Source organism: Melanaphis sacchari, unplaced genomic scaffold, assembly GCF_002803265.2.
Source record: "Melanaphis sacchari strain LSU unplaced genomic scaffold, SCAv2.0 Contig4_pilon_pilon, whole genome shotgun sequence".
NCBI classification, from domain to species: domain Eukaryota; kingdom Metazoa; phylum Arthropoda; class Insecta; order Hemiptera; family Aphididae; genus Melanaphis; species Melanaphis sacchari.
Window position 1 is genome coordinate 7,238,900 of NW_020271335.1, and position 22,398 is coordinate 7,261,297.

General features: G+C 36.8%; 1 protein-coding gene across 1 annotated transcript in view; it reads left to right on the forward strand.

The window, feature by feature from the left end:
* Positions 1-15,780, forward strand: part of LOC112598700 (homeobox protein prospero-like) — a 50,889-nt gene extending 35,109 nt beyond the window's left edge. Inside the window, exons 2-5 of the mRNA XM_025345243.1 lie at positions 7,892-11,126; positions 12,078-12,232; positions 14,760-14,904; positions 15,377-15,780. Coding sequence (XP_025201028.1) covers positions 7,941-11,126; positions 12,078-12,232; positions 14,760-14,904; positions 15,377-15,556 — 3,666 coding nt within the window. The 5' untranslated portion in view covers positions 7,892-7,940 and the 3' untranslated portion in view covers positions 15,557-15,780. The remainder of the gene's footprint in view (positions 1-7,891; positions 11,127-12,077; positions 12,233-14,759; positions 14,905-15,376) is intronic.
* Positions 15,781-22,398: the final 6,618 nt, after the last annotated feature.

Here is a 22,398-nt window from a genome sequence, read left to right on the forward strand (position 1 = left end):
GTGTGTGTGTGTGTGTGTGTGTGTGTGTGTGTGTGTGTGTGTGTGTGGACTTGTAGTGTGTTATCCACCGTTGCCATGGACACACATGCGCACACTGTGAGAATTCTGTTTTTAAAATACCTATTCGTTATTTTTATACATTTTTTTTGTCGAGCCGTTGTTCCGTTGTTATCCAGAATCCAATCTAATAAGAGTCCCACCAATAAGGCACCCCGCCCCCGGTAGAGTAACGAATTCTAATTTATTTGCGTGAATATATTTTTACTACGGTGTATAAAACTAGGATATTATTACGCGTCGCGTCCGTCTCCACTGTCAATTATCTACTTCCTTCCTGGTCGGCACATATACATACAGCCATATGTTACCTGTGTGGACCAAACTCTCCCTTATCGACAGACCGTATCGGTCTGTGTCCGTGTGTGTGTACATATTTGGTCATTGACTACGACCGGAACTTTCCGGACAAAAGAGTATTGCGCGTGGAGTAATTTCAGTCGTGTGTTTTTATTTTATTTTATTTTTCACCCGAACAATAAACATTATAAAAATTAATAAATTAATGAAATGAAAAAATAAATAAAAAGGTAAGGCTCTGTCATAACAACACAAAGTTTGTGAATTATCCCTTGAAGCATGAATATATACATATAACTATAGGTATATAGTATTTGTATAACATGATATACGATGCAAAGGGCAATGCCACCGACCATTATGCATATTATTATATTTCTTATAAAAACAAAATACAATTTTATATATATATATACGTATATATGTATAGACATGATTATCATCAAAGCACTCTCTGCGAGTAAATACATATATACAATGTACATTGTACATCAGCTATCGAAGGTATTTATTATTATTGTTCTTCTTCCTCGATTTTGTTTTATTATTGTTATACGGTCGATTTATATATTAAACTCCACACCGATCCCTCGGACGATGACAACAGTCGGGCCGGAGTTTATGCGCGCAGGCGAGAGGAGAGCAACAGTTGCATTTTAATTGATACACCATGATTCAGCAACAGCAGCAAACCGCGGCCAGCATCACATGATATGTACACCGGCAATTAATGTATTTCGTGAGGGCGCTCGTTCGCAAGATGTGCAAAGTCTCAAAGCGCACATATACGCTTATAGGATAGTGTTATACTGATAATATCAATACTACATGTTTTCGATCTATGATGTGCGGATAACAGTTGTAGCGGAAAACAATAGAAGTCAATTGATTGCCAATAGACAATAAATGATAAAAAAAAAAAATCCAGAAAATTGAATGTTTCTAAAAAATACCAAGCGTGCAGTGTACCGGTGCAACGGGTTTAATGATTTGGCAAAAAATAAAAACGATATCATAAGACCCTTCCGCGTCTCACATGACTAAATCTCCTACTATAACACACTGCAAATCGCCGTTATATGTTGTGTTTTATTAAAAAGATACCATTATATACATATAGTCTGTGTATTGCGCACGCGAGCCGCAACGAGGGATTATATTTATAAACGGTCGGCGGTGCGAAAGACCCATTAATAAGTCAATAATAAAACGGTCTCGCGGGTGCCATAAATAAATAAACAATAAAATTATTGCCGAAATGTCGTCTGGTAAAGCACACGTTGCCTTGCTGCAATGCTCATCGTCTAAACCATTCATCACGTTCGAATTTTTAAATCTACGATTTTCCGTAGATGCGACCATAATATATCGTATTTACGAGTATAAGGGATATTTCCTGGGTTCGTGTTAGTAGGTTTTCAAACGAGCTGCATTTATAGTTGTGTATTATGAAAGTATGACGTAAATAAAAAATTCACCAACTTATGTCGAATTAAAACCGGACGAGAGTTGTTTCCTGCGTGAGTGGCGGAATATTTTTCTTTTTTAATTTTACGTTAATTGGTTAGGTACACGTTTTTTTCAATTTATTTTTATAACTCGCTATTCCATGCGCTTAAAAAATCAATCGGATATTTATTATTATTATATCATTATACGCACACACACACACACATATATTCATTATATTTTGCGGGCTGCAGTGATGGTGTCGTGTTCAATTAGAACCGAGAACGAGTGCTCTCGCGAGAGGTTAAGTCAGCGCTGGTGGGTGTGTGGACGCGTATATATATATACGTTTTTCGAACCCTTTCCCCTCCCTTAGGTGTGCCTACCCCTCTGCGTGTATACGTACACCCGGCATATAAATCCAAATATATATATATGTGTGTGTGTGTGTGTACGTGTGGTACAGTTGTTCATTAAAAACTGCGAAAGAGCCGCAGAAAAAATAAAAGAAAGTGGACAAAAGTCTTTAAGAGCGAATTTGTACGGTCCTTTTATTGCACTCGGTGCATACCGTGTATATATATAATAATAATAATAATAATAATAATAATATATATGTACTGTACACCCTGCCAGCATAACACAGCACCGTCTCGTACTTAAAAATATTTTTACACGCGTATGTGTATATGCACGTAAATAATTAATAATCATTTTTTAATTAACCCTTTTCCCGATCTGACGCCACCAACTCCGTCGATCGGCAGTCAAAAGTCGCACGCTCGCAATTCCTCCGCATTAGCGCCCCGCATGTGTAAATAGTCATAACTTATAATAATATACCTATGCATACACATATGCCATAGTATCAAAATGTTCCAAGATTTTTTTTTCATATATGTATATATAATTTAAACTTAAATAATCTCATTCGAATTATCGTCCTCAGCACTTACAGTTAAAATAATTAGACATTTCTAGGGAAGATGCCTACTCCAACAAATAGGTAATTTTTTTAAGAAACATCTTGAATAGACCTCTTTTTAAATGGCCAAAGAGTTTACTATGTGTGGTTTTTAGCACGTCAGCTTGAGTTATACATTTTTTCCAATTCAAAACTTTTTTGATGAAAAAATATTCTTACAATAATCCCCTATCGTTGTACTCGCAAAATCTTGCGCCTTGTGAATTCAGATTATTTTTGAACTTAAAATTTAGCCTCAAAGGCGAACGTTTCATATTGATTAAAAATATCTAAACCATACGATATCCAATATCCCATAAACTACAATAGGTAAAATTACCAGTTATAGACTTTTCCAGTAGAGAATAATCAAAAAATTTTCACCAGCAGTTACAAATATAAATATTTGTTGAAATACTTGAAGTAAGTGTATTTGTGCTTACAAACGCGATATTTTATGAAATAGGTAAAATTTAAAATTGTTCACAAAAATTAAAATTCTGTGAACTTTTTGAAACTTCTATCTATACCTGACCTACATAAATTATATACTCGGCAATCGGCATACGCATGCATTCGGGTTAGGATCTTAAGCAATCATATTATTATGGACGCGCGTTTATAAGAAAACGGTACGCTTAAGTCGTAACGGAAATAATACACAAGTCTTGTGTAAAAATATAAATATATATATATATATACATTAAATTCACGTAATATAATAAGTGCACCGCGCGCACTGGACGAGGAAGAGGTGAAGAAAAAAAACGATTGTTTCGTAATGTACCTATATACCTTTATAAGTATTACATACATGCCGTGTAGGTATAACTCGCGTCAAAAGAGCGCCCGCAGAAAAACCGGAGAGAAACGACCGTTAGAAGGGTGCGAGCCCCTATGTGTGTGTGTGTGTGTATGTATGTGTGATTTTGTGTGTGTGTATATGTGTAATTTGTGTGTATGTGTGTGTATGGTGTGTGTGTGTGCGTACGTCTCGCGCGTCTTGAAGATATTATTATTGTTGTCGTCGTTATTGGGGTTGGAGGGGTACGGTGGAAGGAACGGTCGTTGCCGAAAAGACATATTTCGCTATTGTGCGCGCCCGGAACAACCCTCGGTGACTTCCTCGCCAAGACGCGCGGCGTTGAAAGAAAAAAAAAACCGTTATTATATTCATAGGTTCGCGCGGTCTTGGCGCGTACGACACAATTTTTCCCACGAGCCCGCAAAGGCACCACCTGGTCGGGGGGTTGCACGACGGTCGTCCCTCTTTCTTATGCGGGTATTTTTTTTTTTTAGCTTTTGCTTCTTGGCGTTCGTCTTTTGCCTGCGGTGGACCGGTTTCCTTGCCTCTGTAATATTATATTATATTCTCCGTTCTCCTTTGCTCTACATAATATCGTGTATATGCCCGCGCGAGTTATATTATTAATATTTATGTTATAGAATTACATTTTCTGCGACCGCGACGTAGCTGTATAGCTGTATATTCCATGGTGTTTATGTATAAATATATCTATAAACGGAGTGATCACTTCGATTACTCAGCCATATACTCGTACCTATACTAATTTTACGGTTTTTTTTTTTACGTAAGTGAGTAAGTCTAGATTTTCAAACATATTTTTCATGTAAAAATCGGCAATTCGGACGAGACGTCAAAATCCTATCCAATTTCGTTCACACGCTCATATAAACTAACTCATACCTACTCGTAATTCAATAATATCATAACCTATAGAATTGTTTTCAAACAGATACTTTAAAATCTTATTAAAACCGGGTATTATTCACAAGTATTAAAATTCTGGTTTTTTTTTCTTTTAAATGTAATTTGTAGTTTTGAACTTAAAACCTTAACGTTTACAGTTTTAACACAATATTAATACAATGGTACATAGCCGACAACAGTGTCTTTAAGACGATTGTTTGCTTCTTACAATTTGATTTATTTTTTAAATACGATAATTACAATCACAAAAACTCTTTTATTTTCCTATACCGTCGTTTTTTTATTTTACCCTATGTTATAGTTTAAAAATCTTGAATAACTATATAAATATAGATATAAATGATTTCGTTATATAACGAGTATGTATACACGATAATACTGTAGATTAAATTATTCATAAAACGTTATTTATGAGAATAAAACACACACAGCACTTATAATAACACACCAACCGCTGATACTTACGTGACACTAGTGCTGCAGTTGTGCCTACAATCAAATTCGATTCACTTAGGTACTATAAATCAGACGGAAATATTATAAAACCATTTATTGATAAACCAGACGGGATCGTCATCGAGTACGACTACAATAGGCAACTATATCGGGTGTATCGCAGACTGCAGTTACTCTCACCGACGCAAAATCCATTAATAGATGTCAAATGGCATTTATAATACATTATATTAACATAATTTTAATGAAATACGTTATTATTTATAATTACAAAATTATATTTTACATATCTCTTTAGTTTAGTTCCGTTTAACCCAAAAAACTAAACTCGCTTTAACAAAAATAACGATAGCATTTAAAAAACGGAAAAAAACACGTCTATTGTGTTAGACTGTTTTGAAATATATAGAAATACACAAATAGGCATTATTTATATTATTCTATGGCAGATACATTCTAGGTGTTCGTCAGATGTTAACACAGCATATTGTCGACGTTAGAATATAATATTTAAACTAGAAAGTTTATTTTCTAGTTTTATTTTAAACTCGAAAGTGTATCTGCAAAAACTTGAACCAGCTTAATTATTATTTTTATCAATTTTCAACGAACAGTTATAAAAATATGTATATTTATTGATCATTTGGTATACAGTAGCGATTTAGACAAGACTTCAAGTTGAAAGATGGACGATTTTAATACTATGACGCAAAAATTGTTTTCATCTTTTTGCTGAAAAATGTCCATTAGACGTGTACTTAAATGTTTTATTCTTGTAAAAAACTTTTATAACATTAACTATTAATAGATTCGATAGATCATAACTTTTTTAATGTTTATTTATTTATTTTATATATACTAAAAACAATTAACAGAGTAGAAAGGCGATTGCTCAAATCCGCATTGTAGGTACAATAGATACATATTATATTTGTACCTACATAATAATATTACGAACACGTATCTACCGTAAGTACACACTTAGTGTAACTATAAAAAAAAAAAAAAAACGTTTACCGTTTTCGGTTTAATGAGACAATATAACATGTGTCTCGTCGTGTCTAGGTGACAGTTAGTTTAGTATTAATCAAAAACCTATTATTGTAACATCGTCATGGTTTCAATTTCGACGTTTCTTCTTTGAACGGCTAAATTAAATACAAATTCACGATACGTAAACTTTTTTTTAATATTATTTGCAATCGATTTAAATAATCGACAGCATGTACACAGTAAAAAAAAACAAGTGGAATGACATTTATGAATTTAAAAGGTTTAGCGTTTATTAATGGAAATATTTTGTAGCTATCGTAGACTACGGCACAAATCTTATTAATACCTATGCGCAGAACTCAAGTCGCAGACTATATACCAACGTATATTGTTAAAACCCCAAGTACTTTATTATGCACGCAAATCTGCTAGTAGTGAAAACATTACATAACGTTAAAAAAAACTTTGAAACAAATAATTGTATAGAAATAAATTATGACAACCAGACAATTATACACGTACCCAATTACTGAATTTTATTATTAAATATTTGTAAAATTATAGTTAAATAGCTCTGCAGCTGGCGCAAACTTACTGTACAAATTCAAGTCAAGAAAAGTGTGCAGTGTGTAAACGCAATCATTTGATTTATGAACTAATCGGGAAATATTTTTCGAAATAAATTTACTACGAATAACTACCACGCGGGCACACGGGCGCGTGTGTGTGTCTATGTGTGTGCACACGCAGCCGCGTTAATTAAATACATAGTCAACAATTATATTAACCTAATATATTATAAAAACACACACCATGATTTGGTTGTACACACTTAGGTATATAATATTATATTTGTTTTTACTGTTAGAAAAAAAATCTGTGGCATAAAATGTTTTAATCGTTCGACATAGGCTATATTCTTCTCAGAACATGTGTTAAGGATTCTATAGATACACGCGCTTGAGATTACATATTTTTTTCTTTTCGAGATTTCGGGACTGTCTGTACGTATATCGGTATAGATACACTCGGAGGAACCGCGGTCGAAAAATATGATGGTTTTCAAATAAAGGTAAAATATTGTTTAAGACTAATTTAGGTTCGTGGTGATTTTGTAAACGTTATAGGGGCTGAATACACTCGAAAACGTCACAATCGATCGATTGAAAAAAAAAACTTGTTGCCGTTAATCGTTATTATTCGTCCGCGGAATACGCCTCGATAGACGGCCCTCGTTTAATAGCCGCCTGCGCCTACCTGCAATTATTATTATTATATACGAGAGTATTCAGCCTCGTAGTTCCTTGGATTTTGAGACGCTCGGTACCTACCTACATCGCATTAGACGTACCTATATAATATAATATAGTTCCGGTCGCGAGACTTTTATTGATTGGGCTCGAGCGCAATATCGCGTTTGATTTGATTAAGTACGTCGTTGTGGGCGCATTAATAATAATAGCCGTTTATTAACGTGTGTATGTGTCTATATAATATATATATATAAATAGTTGTGTACGCGGGTCGGAAGGAGCAGATGCATTGGGTTTTTGACATAAGGCACGAGCCGCAGGGTATTGTATACACGTATATAACAGCGTGTTGTGCTGCAGTATTTATTGTATCCACACACACACACACACACACTAGTCAAATGCATATAAGTTTAAGTACAAATGTTTGAATGTATGAGTGTGTGTGTGTGTGTATGAGTACATAGTAGCGATTGTAGGTGAGTGACGGCGGCAATAATATTATATATTATAATATATATTATAACGGCGGCAGTGGCGTCGTCGCGGGTAGTCGAATAAGTATGAACGGGGTGGGGGAAAGGGAAAAAAAACAGTTGTTGTATATTATTATTATTATTATATATGTGTATGTATGTGTGTGCTCGGCGTGTATTAATCGTTTGCGTTGTGCGTGTGTGTGTGCAGGTGATCCGGTTGATGCGCGAAGGAAGGGGACCGCCAATCGGAGCCGGCTATGTCATCTGAGGAGGACGGCGGCAACCTCGGAACGACGGCGGTGGCGGGGGGCGCAGAGTGTTTCGTCGGCAGCGGCGGTGGTGGGGGTGATCCGTTGGACGGTTCGGCCGACAAACTGTTGAAGAACAAGGCGAAGCGGAGCAGACAGCGCGTGGATGCCGGCGAGCCACGTAACAGTTACTCGTCCATTCCGAATTTCAGTTCGCGACCGATCGTGTCCTCGGCACCACTGCTCAACCAGGCCGCCAGCTTCTACGGAGCGTTTTTCGGCCAAGGCCACCAACAGTACTTCTTCAACCAGGGCTTCGCGCCCGGTAAAATGCTAAACGAGTTCATCGGCCGTCAAGTCAAAGAAGAAATGGTGACCATGGACTCGTCCGACTGCCTTACACAGCCCCTGCCCGGTCTGCCCGGTTCGCCGGCCACCGGACCCAACAGCGAGCTGGCCCATCACATGCTCCGCGACATACTGCAGGGCAGGAAGAAGGAGCTGCTCGCCCTGGAACAGGAGTTCCGCAACTCCGACGACCCGTCGTCGCCGGACAACAGCATCATGAACAACAACAACAACATAAACAGCAACAAGAACGACATCAGCGGCGCGGACGATTGCGCCGCCAACGCCGTCGCCAAAAATTTGGTCGCCGCGGACATCGTCGACAACTGCAACGGCAAGCCGGTCGATCCGGCCGAGGTAAGCTCAGTTAACAATTTTATTAACAACAATAACAATAACGCGGTGACCACCGATCACGACGCGGACGACATTAACGACGGTACCGATTCCGAGAGGTCACTGGGTTCGCCCGTGTCCGACACCAAGGAGATCGCGGTCGAGGAACAAAGCAAAGACTTCGAGGTGAAAGTCGAACAAAACGAGTTAAAAAAGGCTAGGGTAGAAAACATCGTGTCCACGATGAGGTCCAGCCCGTCGTTGCCGGTTCAGGTCAACGGCTGCAAAAAACGCAAGTTGTACCACCCGCAACAGCACGACAACAGCGAACGGTACAACACGATGGACGTGGACGACGACGACAACGACGACGACGAAGAAGAACTAAGCCCCAACGAGCTCAGACAGAAAATGGTCGAGAAAAACGTGCTAAAGGATCAACTGCGCACCATGCAGGAGCAGTTGGCGGAAATGCAACACAAGTACGTGCAGCTGTGCACCAGAATGGACAACGACGACGAGCCCGAAGACGGCAGCGATGCGGAACAGGAACAGGCTGAAATATCGGCGGCCCGGCACAGTCCACCGGCCGCCCCGAAGTGCACTACACCGCTGCCGATGATGCCCTCGTCGGCCCAGCAGATCAACCCAAACTTCTCAAAAATGGTCAAATTTTTACCGCAGACGCACATGCCCATACACCCTTCCTTCAACGGAGCGTTGACACTACTCCAGCAGCAAGTACTACAGGAGCAGCACAACACTCACAGCCAGCACCACGCGATCAACAACGCGGCGGCCATGTACCTGCAGGGAGTCGGCCACAAACTGTTCATGGAACAGGAAGCCAGGCTGGCTAAAGAAGCCGCGATCGCGGCCGAACAGCAGCTACATCAGCAGCAGCAGCAGCAACAGCAGCAACAGCTGCAACAGCAACAGCAACAACAACATCAACAGCAGCAACAACAACTACAGCAACAGCAACAGCAGCAACAACAGCAACAGCAGCAACACCACCATCCACATCACGTCAGCCAGATGAACGTGCCACCGCCCATGCACCCGCAGAAGGCCGCGTCCGCCGAGACGCCCGAGAAGATCGCCGCGGTGCCCGGTGCCGGCCGTCAGCCATCCGCCGCGCAACCGTTCCCGGACCTCGATTTGTTGGCGGACGCGCTCAAGTCCGAAATATCCACCACGCTGACCGGACTCATCGACACGATAATGGCCAAGTTCGCACAACAGCAGCAACAGCAGCAGCGCAAAGCGTCCAAGGCGGCGGACGCGGCGGACATGCAACTGACGTCTAAAGACGTCGACCGCAAGTCGCCCAGGACCAAAGTCATCGACCGCGGTAGCCACGGTACCGACCGCAACTCCGGTCTGGTCAACGGCCTGTCGAAGATGATGAACGGCGGCAGCGGCGGTTACGGCAGCGCTAACCAGGTGCCGGTGACCGTCGGCGGCGGTAACGGCGGTAGCAGTAACGGTCTGCTGCAGATGCCCAGCAACGGACCGGCCGAGCTGAGAAACGGTCTGGTCAACACGACGTGTGGCGCCGGAACCGGCCTTTACAACGGCGCGGACGCCGTCGCGGCCGCCGCGGCGCTCGGGCACGTCCGGGGCGCACAGATGTTCGCGCCGAAACTGCACGGCTCGGCGGGCCTGAGCAACGCGGCCGCGGCCGCCGCCCTGTACTCGTCCATGAGCGGGCTCCCGTCACACCTGAACCCGTTCTGCATGGAACGCGAACCGGCGCCCGAACAGAACGAAGCTCTCAGCCTGGTGGTGATACCCAAGAAGAAACGGCACAAGGTCACCGACACCCGGATCACCCCGCGCGCCATCAACCGCATACTCACACAGGACTCGGTGAACAACAACAACAGCAGCAGCAGCAACAACAACAACAACAACGGCAACAACGGCAACGGAAATCCTATGCAAACGTTGGACGGCAGGGCGCAACAACCGGTCGGCGGCGCGCAGGCCATGCAGCAGCAGTCCGCCGTCATGCAGCCCGCGGCCGGCGACTCGCCTCCGCCACCGCCGTCCCAACAGCGGCCGTTCCACCAGCAGCAGCAACAGCAATCGCCGACGGTCACGCCGGCCGCCCCGCAGCCGCCTCCACCGCCGACATCGATGCCCATGTTGCCGGTGTCGCTGCCCACGTCGGTGGCCATACCCAACCCCAGCCTGCACGAGTCACAGGTGTTCAGCCCTTACAGCCCGTTCTACACCAGCCAGCACCAGGGCGTGCCGCACCACATCCCGTCGTCCAGCCCGCCCGGCATGTCCGACTCGCCGCCGCCACCGCCGCCGCAGCACCACCACGGGTCGCTGCTCCACCCCGCCCTGCTGGCCGCTGCGCAGCACCACAACTCGTCGCCGGACCTGATGAGCATGAAGGCCCGGATGGACATGTCCATGGGCAACGGCGGCAACGACAGCGTCGATCGCGTTTCCGAGTGCAATTCCGGGGACGGCCCGTACGACGGCATGTCGCCTATAATATCCTTTTTATGCAAAACAAAAAACTGTTTAACACTGTTTGGTAACGATACGTACAATATATTATTATTTTTAGGTTATTTCGTTTCGGCTCTATATTATTATTATTGTTATTATTATTATTATTATTATTATTAGATATTTTCCGTGTACGCCGCTTATATTTTATTTACCTGCACTTGGATAATACAATATTAAATCGTGTGAATTATGATATATTATATTCCGTAAGAAGTCGTTGGGGGACGACGCGATTTCGCGTGTTCGCGACGAATTACCGTAGGATTTCCGAAAAATACTTTTGTAACCCACAAAACGAAACGATCGTTAGTTATTTGACGTGTATTGGGGGCTATTACTATCTCTCTCTCTCTCTCTCTCTTTCTCTCTTTTTCCCTTATTCCCCGTCATCAAAAAGCAAAAATGCGTGGCACTTTATAATAATATGTTAAAATAAAATATTTAACTATTAGCTTTTCCGTTCACCGTTTCCCGGTAAATCTCTCTCAAACCAATAAATTGTAAATTTACCGCGCCGAGATGCAAAACATTCGAAAATAAAAAAAAAGGCGGGTAAAAACGACGGAGAACCCGACACTTACAACGTATACGGGGGGGGGTTTCGGGGTGGACACTGGGAAGCCCCAGGTAAATGCATTACACAAACATGCGTGGAAGACCTACAAAAGAAATGAAACTTTCGCGATTAATCGAATTAACTGCCGCTAAGATTTGAAAACGATACCGCTTTAAACGCGTACGTGCGTGTAAGTCTACACTCGACGATGACGATGATAATTAAATAATAATAATAATAATAATAATAATAAATGACGACGATTAACCGCCAATGTAACACAATATAATATTATTATGTATCGGTTAAACGATTATGTATTATAATACACTGAGAAAATTGAAATACGATTTTTCCATAACTGTTATGTTTACTCGTCAACCCTGACTCCGATGCACTTGCGAAAAGCCAAGCTGATGTTCTTCTGGGTCCGGTACCCCAGCTCGGCCATCCTGAAGATGTACTTCCCCGACATCAAGTTCAACAAGAACAACACCGCACAACTAGTCAAGTGGTTCTCGAACTTCAGGTAAGCACTGCAACTTTCTGCACAATTTCTCGTATAGTGTTAAGTAAATTATGTAGATAGTAATGAGTAATCGTTCGGAAGAGGATCGTCGTCATGACGGTTTTGAATCGAAACGTACAATTTATTTTTAAAACCTTATACCTATTTCGTATACATACGTACGCACACGGTTGATAAAACACGAAGAAAAGTAATTCATCCGAGCCATGTGGGTGTTAAATTAATTCCAGCTTTCTTTTCGTCGCCGCATGCGGGCCACGTTCCATTTTTTAAAAATTTATATATATATTTTTTTAAGCACCTGCTTTAAGTGTTTCCCCTCCCTTCCACCCCTCAGACATATTAATGTGCAAATAATTATATTTTATTATTTTAACTCCGTGTGTGCGATGTGCGCATAAATATATTATGTATACATAAAACACGCACCCGTGTGATTGCGCTCATACTTACTGCACACAGTAATAATATATTGTATTTGTTTATTACTGCTATCATGATTATTCGAAGGACGGGAGCTGTCGCGAGAATGTCGTCGGCGAAAAAAAACGAAACGCGCAATATGTATATAATGACGATGTTATAATATCGTTTATGTCTCGTTTCCTTACCCGATTCACGCGTTACAGAATAGGTTAGGAGGGACGTAGAGATGAATTTAAACGCTTTATTAAACATGTTTATACAATATTTCTTTTGAATCAGTCGCCTAATTAACGTGCAACATTCGTGTCGCATAATATGTAATATTATTGTTATACGGCGTTTTTCCGCGCATTTATTCCTTATATTTAACCCCATACGTGTGTTATAATAGTGGATATACCCATATAGTGCAGCCAGTGCAGGTCGTGTTTACAACATAATAATATACATATTATACACACGCTGCTGCAGTTATAGTGACGGCGCGAATGAGACAAATATCATAATATACAATTTATTACGATGACGGTACATAATAATATTGTGTTACAAATTCATTGTAAAGTGTGTGACGTTTCGAACACGTCGAGTGGGCAAATAGCATTTTGAACCTGCAGAAAACATGGTTAGGAAACGCGCATAGAAAAACTAAAAAATAAATAATAATGATATTAAACACCATTTGTAACTCTTGGATGTCAAAAGGCAATGCTAGGAATAAACGACTTGAAAAGTTTAAAAGTTAAATTAGTAGTTGCCGATTTGTATTAGCTCACCCTTAAATTTATTGATATTCACTTTTAGACAATAAATAACGAGTTACTTTCAATCAACTCCAACAGTTACGTATAGTTATAAATAATTAAATAATAAATATTATAATAAAATGTTTATTGATAATATGTGTGTGTGTGTATGTTTGAAAAAATAACTTAACTCAGTTAGTAATTCGTTGTAAATTTCTCATAACTCTTCCAGTATAATTATTAACTTAAATAGACTTTAATAGTAAAAAATAGTAAACCGTCTTAGCTCGATATTCTTTCAAACCGTTTCTATATTTTTTTTTTACCAAACTCTGCGTTGAAAAAATATAATTAACTTTCCCAGCCTCATCGAGAGGTACACATTCCTACGTCGCCGCATTCACGATTTTCCTCAACACGTACAACACAACACACGCCGAATGAGGGGCATAACCATAATATTATACACACTCGTAAACAGTAAATGCAAATTTGTTTTAACACACGAGCTTCTACACCCCACTATACCAGCCACCGCGGAGATGATTGGCTTTTCACCGTCAACCACCCAACCACCGTGTCCGTTTGTACCTTCGTGCAAATAATTATACATTATAAACACCGCATTGTATTAAATTAACATCATCAACGTGTATGTTATTGCATATTACACATGTAGGTACTCGTGATTTGTGCACACGATACTTTCGTTCAGGCGTACTCGTCCGTCTTCAAGCGGCGGGGCCGTTCTTCGCTATTATATACCTACCGACCTGCCCACCCACACGTTATATTATTATCATTCAGCGCGCGTGTCTATTATATTATCGCGCGCACATAGCATTACACGATATAACATGATGTATTGAGTGGCGAGTACAATCGGAAAAGCGCAATGTTATACGACGCATTGAGCACCGCACTCGAATCGACTCGATCCGCTGATTTCAATATTATTATTGCTATCATCACCACCACCACCACCACCACCATCGTCGTCGTGCAAGTAGTAAAATATGAAATTTACCTACCGCAATATTATTTATTTATTGTATACAACTTTTGCGCCGCGTAGTCTTTTCACCGCAACACATCGTACAACGTTCGTAATAATAATAATAATAATAACGACGACGACGATGATGATACTATTATAATATTATAGTTATAACATGCCGTGCACTCCGCGGTGTTTCCGATGCGTGCTCGAGACGAGTGTGCCAATTACGTACGGTTGTATTATCGTAATACGTAACCTCCTACACCCGTCATAATTATTATTATTTATCATACGATGGTATTATGATTATTATTTTTATTAATGGTGTCCGTTTTTTGTCCTTCCCCCCCGACAGAGAGTTCTATTACATTCAGATGGAAAAATACGCACGGCAAGCCGTCAGCGAGGGTTTGCAGAGATCCGAAGACATACACGTCAACAAGGACAGCGAGATCTACAGGGTCCTCAACCTGCACTACAACCGCAACAATCACATTGAGGTATGCCTATGCCGCCACCACAAAACCCAGTGTATATATTGCAGTATACCTGAACCGGTAATAAAACCGGATATATTTTGTTTTTCTTTTGATTCTCGCCACCATTTTATGGCTATCACATTATTATCATTTACAATAATATTATTTCCTGACTCCTCGATGAGGATTTTAGACAGATTAACCGTGTTCATCGTAATTCGTTCGATTAGGGTTAATAAAATCGAACGGATTAACTGCGATCGCACACAGCATTATTACAATACGAGTATAATATATTTATACCGACATTTTCCGACACGATAGTTTTAATATTTGAACCAATTTTATTTATTTTTTTAATTCGGAAGTATATCGCTTGGCCAGTCGAACGTAACCGTATAGAACTAATACATTACATTATATTTTATTTTTTTTACGTTTATCGTATTTGACGTGCGGTTCACGATTTTTATTGTTTGTTTTTTTCCCACAGGCGCCTAGCAATTTTGAGTATGTGGTCCAGCAGACGTTACGCGAATTCTTCGTAGCCATCCAAAACGGAAAGGATACGGAACAATCGTGGAAGAAGTCTATATACAAGGTCATCTCTCGCATGGACGATACTGTGCCAGAGTACTTCAGGTCTCCGAACTTCCTCGAACAGCTCGAATAAACGATATATAATTATGTATAAATTATATATATATATACAAGCATAATATATATATATAATACCATATTATATATTTATATACACGCATTCGACTCGCGTCTGTAAACTGTGCTTTTTTTTAAAAAAATTAATAATTATTATCGTTTTCATTAAAAAATAAACAAAAGCTCATAACGTTGAGTTTTTGTGATGGGTTATATTATATTCTATATATGCATTGTTGTGTACAGTCATTTTGAAAACAAATTTTATAACATTCATTATGTTTTACTTTTGGTTTCTAAATATTTTTATAAAACATTAAGGGCGGTCTCTTTGTACAAAGAAAAATTAATATTATGTTGTACAAAAAATTTGAATTTATCTTTACTTATTTTATTTTTATATAATTATATATATATATTTTAAAAAGAAAAATTATAATTGCTTATATATTGAAATTATATATATGTATATGGAATAGTCTAAATGTATATAGGGAACAAGAGACCCACCAATTTTTATTTATAAAAAAAAAAAAAACCAATATTACGATGTATAGTAGAGATATTATTGCCCCAACTATGGGTCGGTTAATGTACACAACATATTATTTATATATATTAATTGATTGTTAAAAACTACATTTTATTCACACGGGGTACCCATTTTATTATTATTATTATTATTATTATTATTATTATTATCATTATTGTCATTATGATTATTATGTACCTATTATTATTTTTAATTTTACATCAATGTTTAGGTTAGGTTATATTGTTATTTCACAATTTTATAGCACTTGATAAAAAAAATTTTAAACAAAAATCATTTGCCCGCGACGGCGTTCAAATATTCCTCCCCTCCCCCCACTCACGTGATCTCACATTACTCCAATATTTAATTATCTAGCATAATTTTTATTTTTTAGTTTATTTTATTTTATTTATTTTATTTTTATTATTATTTTTTTTTTTTTTTTTTTTGGTGTGGTGAGTTTCTCCTAGTCAAATAAATTAAAAAATAAAAGGATCATATATATTATTAATAATAGTTCTTATAATATTATAATTTCGTCGTTATTATTTTATCGTTGTCGTTATTATATATAATATTATTATCACCGTTTATAGTTTTCCCCATCCGCTCGCGGTACCTCCGCCCATAGACACAGACCACAGACCACTTCCAATAACATTAACTCAAATAATATTACAACGAAATATTCAAAATACAATCAGTTTACAGACAGTTTACAACTCGCAACATAAATATCATAACAATATTACAGCAATAATATTCCTATACAGACGGTATACACGATATGTACATACACACGTGCATATTTATACTCACACACACACATACACACATACTCAAATTAATATAAGTACATACATCGAACATGTTTCACAATCGAATACAATGTCGCATACACACATAATATTATTATACATCACACATCATCACACACATTTAATACATATACATAATATTATACAAATAGAGTATACTTACAATATTATATTATAATATGTATTATTGTAGGCACACAGGCGCAAAACTTACATACGACACTCGAAGGACATCGCACACATAATATATACGGTCCCCGCGTGGGACCTATATGTTTTGAAAATTTTTTTTCGTTCTATTTGTTTCGTTGTTTTAGTTCGCCGCACGTTCCGGACGAAATACTTTATACTTCTTCCGTCGACATAATATTACGCTCGTGTATATTTTATTTTCCACGCATATCACGCATCCGTATATATATACAAACCACCCTCGGTACACATACAAATACACACAAACGGATATTTAGAACAGACAGACACACCGACAATATATATACATAATAATATATATTATCGAATTATATACATCACACATAAACAGTTTTTACAAACACATTATAATATTATTATAATTATTATTATTATTATTAATACGCTACACGACACAAATATTAGCAACAATAAGAAAATACACATTACAATATATATTATATACGCGCCGAATCCGGTGGGTGGCGAAAAACCGCAAAGACTTACAACGATTCGTCGGCACGGTCGGATTTCAGAGTTTTTCGACTCGCCCCATTCCCCTCATCACGCGCAACTTTCAAATGCAGTTTCAGTATTTCAAGCAGACGCGAGTCGCGAAAGTCCGCCGCAAAACAGACGGTACACGTACACCCACCCACACATACACACATAAATACATACACATACACACACAACCATACATATCGCAATAACCCCTATCACACATCATCGTACATGCAGACAGATAGACAGACAGACATACAGACAGAAAGTTATTATCAAATCGTAACAAGCAGCAATCGACTTTCGGTAACTCGCGAATTCGTGGGGTGGAAAAAATCACGGTTGTAAAAAAGTTCGTTACATCCAAAATCTGTTTTAAATCGAACGCCTATCGTGAGGTTTAATAAAAACAAATGTTCGAGTTACCGATGAGAGTCGACTGCAATTTTTGTTATACGCATATTACACATATAGACACGCGCCCACACACACACACACACACACACACACACACACACACATTTGCGCAGGGGATACGTATATTATATAATATTTTCTATAGATTTAAACAGGTACAGACGCACATAGGAAATATGTACGACAATTATATAATATACAAAATCAAAATAGCGCGTTTATTATGCGATAAACACGTTAAAAAAAATGGCATTGTAGATTTAAACAATAATATATATTATTATATTATTACGATATAACTCTAATATTATTTTTTATTCGATTTTTTTTCACTATTACTACTACTAATAATAAACTACGCATAATACATTATAATATAATATAATAAAAATAAAATAGAACGGATAAGGTTTCAGGTTGAAAAAAAAAGTCATTTTTACTACATATAAAATATTAAATAATATTATATACACAGTGTGTTAAATTTGATTTATTTGATTTTTGCCGGTTTTTGTTTTTCACGAGTTAACTATATGTTTAAGTTTTGATGGTTTTTTTTCGTTCGGGTGTGTACCTATACTTCATATTTGTTTACACGAAAAGAATCTTTATAAGCTATGTACCTACTAGTCTTTTGTTTTATAATAATATTATTATGTTTTACAATTATTATTATTTAATTTTGAAAATAGTTAAACAGTTTTTCGAGTGTGTTAGTATAATATTATATTTACAATATTTAACATATATGAAAAAAAAATTTACTCATAGTCATACGCATAATAATAATATAATGTAACGTTTTTAATAATAGTTCGATGAAAGCATAATATGTGCCCTGGGCTCGATCACTATGTAATAATATATTAGGTATAATTATAATATAATATGATATTATTACAGATTATATTACGTTCATCATTATCATTATTGTTTTTATTTCAATTACGTGTTATTATGTTTTTTTGTTTATTTTTTTACTCATCTTCTCGTCTACGCACGACATTGCGTTTATTATTATAATTACTATAGTTTTTCTTTTTTGTTCTCCAAGAATGATATGATTTACCCGTTCTTCGCTGAACGATAATACCCTAACACTGTTGATATAAAGGACGCAAATAGGAGATGGTGGGCTCTGGGAGCGGGGACCTATTTAAAACTCTTGAAATTTATAACAAATGCATCCTACTTTTGAAATGTCGATTTTAACGTATCGATGATACGTCTCTCCCTCATCCCCACGAGATAATTTAAGCCATTTGTGCCTATATACGTATTATATACATTTGCGTGCTTTATCCTACGGTTGTCGGTTTCTATTGTTTTACAATATTATTACACATTTTTTTCCTATTTTTCGTACACATTTTTACGGCGTACGCATTGCTGGACGTTCCAGTGAATAACGGTATCTTAAAAATGTCACGTGACTTTTGTTCAAGTTTTTTACTTTTCCGATTTGAAATATCATTAATATTATTATTATACAGAAAGTATCGACGAAAAAATTGTGGCCCGGGGTATCTATTTATAATACGATATTAACAAGGCATTTTTTTTTTTTTTTCGTTAGCGTTTTTTTATACTATTATAATTATTATTATTATTATTATTATTATTATTACATTAGTTAAAATTGTTTTCTCGTATTATTAAAATATATAATATATATATATATAAATATATATACATACATACATATATATAGTATCATGATTAACAGTACATATTGATAGGTACTTATGCCTATAATACAATTGTAGTAACTGTCAAACCATATTAAGCTAATTGTTATGATGACAAGTATATTGTATATTTATATGTATATATATTGTATGTGTGTATATGTTCCGAAAACACGCGCATTACACGTCACACTCCTCATTTATGTATGAAATAATAGTTATTATCGCATTATACTATATAATACAACATTATATATAACTATATAATATGTCAATGATGATGTACATGTAATCCTCATATATAAATATTGTTTATTTTATCTTTTTTCGTTTGTTTCGTTGTTTTTGTTTTTTTTTTTTTTCAATGATAATATGTACCTAATAAAAAAAAAAAAAAAAAACAAAAGTAAACTAATATAAATGACCTAAACACTAAAACTGCGTGTACCTATGTATTATTTTGTTACAGTTTCCATACCTATGCACTTCTCTTTTATATAAAAATTCCACATAATATAATATTTTCCGTGATGTAATGTATGTCAAAAAAAAGATGGGAGAGTTGATAAAAAAATCAAATTTGAATTGGTCTAGTCAATTCAGTTATGTTAAGAAAGTCGAGTTATGAGTTAACACTTAGTTTCAACAATACACGTTTTAACTCTATAAGTGTAAAATTAATATGGATAAAAGTATTCAAACGTGTTTACGATTTAATAAACTTGAAATGTAGTAAAGATAATAGGTTTAGGGTATATAAGGCTACAGCTTACAATGATTTAAAAATTGCAATAATTGTTATTACATATTTTTATATTTTTATTTGTTTTTTTGTCGAAATATCGTAGTATTGTGTACTTTAAATTAGCTGTAAATATTTTTAAAAAAAGATATTATTTTTTAAACTTTATGATTTTTAAGTGGTGTCCATATATAACATGCTTACAATAACAACTAATAAATATAAACAACTGATAAACTAAAAATATTAACCTATATCATGTCGTATGTAACACAACTAGCTGTCACTAAGACACTAAACAATAAATATTATATCCTTAATAAAAACATAGTTTATTACACTCAGAGACTAGAGGTTTGAATTTTCGATTTTTATACATAAACATTTGAAAAAAAAAATCACTCAGCTTACAATTTATATTTATAGAACAAAAAAAAAAATAGTCTTCACTTGAAAAAAAAAGACTTGTATAACTTTATTATATAGGATATTAGTATGCCTCTTTCTCTTTACATCGTAAAAAACAATTTATTGAAATATGTTAAATAATGGTTTTAAAACATACTTTTCAATTTCAAAAATCGTAATCTGAATAAACTTATTATTTTTTAAATATAATTGATAAATAATTCTCTGTACATAAACGTATTCCGGTATTCGGATAATAATTAAAAATAGCTTAAAGTCGCGCGATACTGTAACAGTTAAAACTAGTTAAAAGCAAAATCCCGATATTATTTCAATCGGAAATACATCGGTCCTGTTCGTTTACGGGTGTATTGTGGGTGCACTGGCGCTTGCAAGATCTTGGCGTTAGTGCAAATGTTTACGAAAAGAAACACACACATATATATATACGCACACCAGGAAGTTTCGACGCGCTCGGCAGCCTGACTCGTCGAACTTCTAACTCAAAAAGAAATCAATTAAACTCGATAAGAATCTTGCTTCTACCCCTGGCCATTAGCGCCGAGCAGGAGGGACCTCGTCGAACTTGCATATATCACACGGTATATACCTACACACTCGGCCTCAATCAACATTCCTTGGATTAGTTTTAAAGCGACCGAATTACTTATGGCCCTCGACTGCGAGTTCAAGAGGGTGTGGAAGAAAAGACGAAAAGTCAACCGAAAAAAACCTCGTGCGTTATCTCCGTTCGTCTGAGCTCGATGACGAGAAGATGTAGTTTCGGTCACTCGATCGCCGTGCAAACGCGGAGCTCGGCAACCAGACGTGTACCTCACGTGTACAATGATTTGCGTATTATCGATGACGACAGGCAAAAGACGAAAACATTGATTTATAATATGAATACTGTACGAGTATAGTGTAATAAGAATAACGTAAGTAAAATGGTATAACCAAATAGTAATAAATAATACGTAAAAATTATAATACTTACATAATAAGTGAAATCGATTTTATCGAGTTGAGTATTCTTCTAGTTACCTTCGGGTTTTCCGGTTTTCGTTAACTTAATTACTAACTTCACTTAATTGTTTTATTATTATTATTATTAAACAAACGTGAAATCAACGAAATATGTTTGTATTTTAAAATTTTATGTTAAATAATTTTCAAATTTAATTTAATTATATTACCCTTCAGTCGATTGCGTTTTAGTTTGAAAAAATATGAGTAATGTTTAGTTTAAATTATTTATTATTTTTTTTTTTTTTTACGTGACAAAAATTTTCAACGAAGTATACTACATAGAAACACTATACAACTTCTTTGAGTCTTTAAATATACGAAGTTTACTGTAATATTCTAAACCAAAAAGAACCTTTTTTAACTTAATATATTTTTTATATATTTAGTCTGAGACCTGTGAAGGTTACTCTAATTTTTGTGGAACGTTACAAAACCTTTCGGTGAACGTTATATTCTTATGTGAGCATTGGTGCTTAAAATGTAGATTACTGGAATGTCTATAACAGTTTCTTATACAGTGCTAGA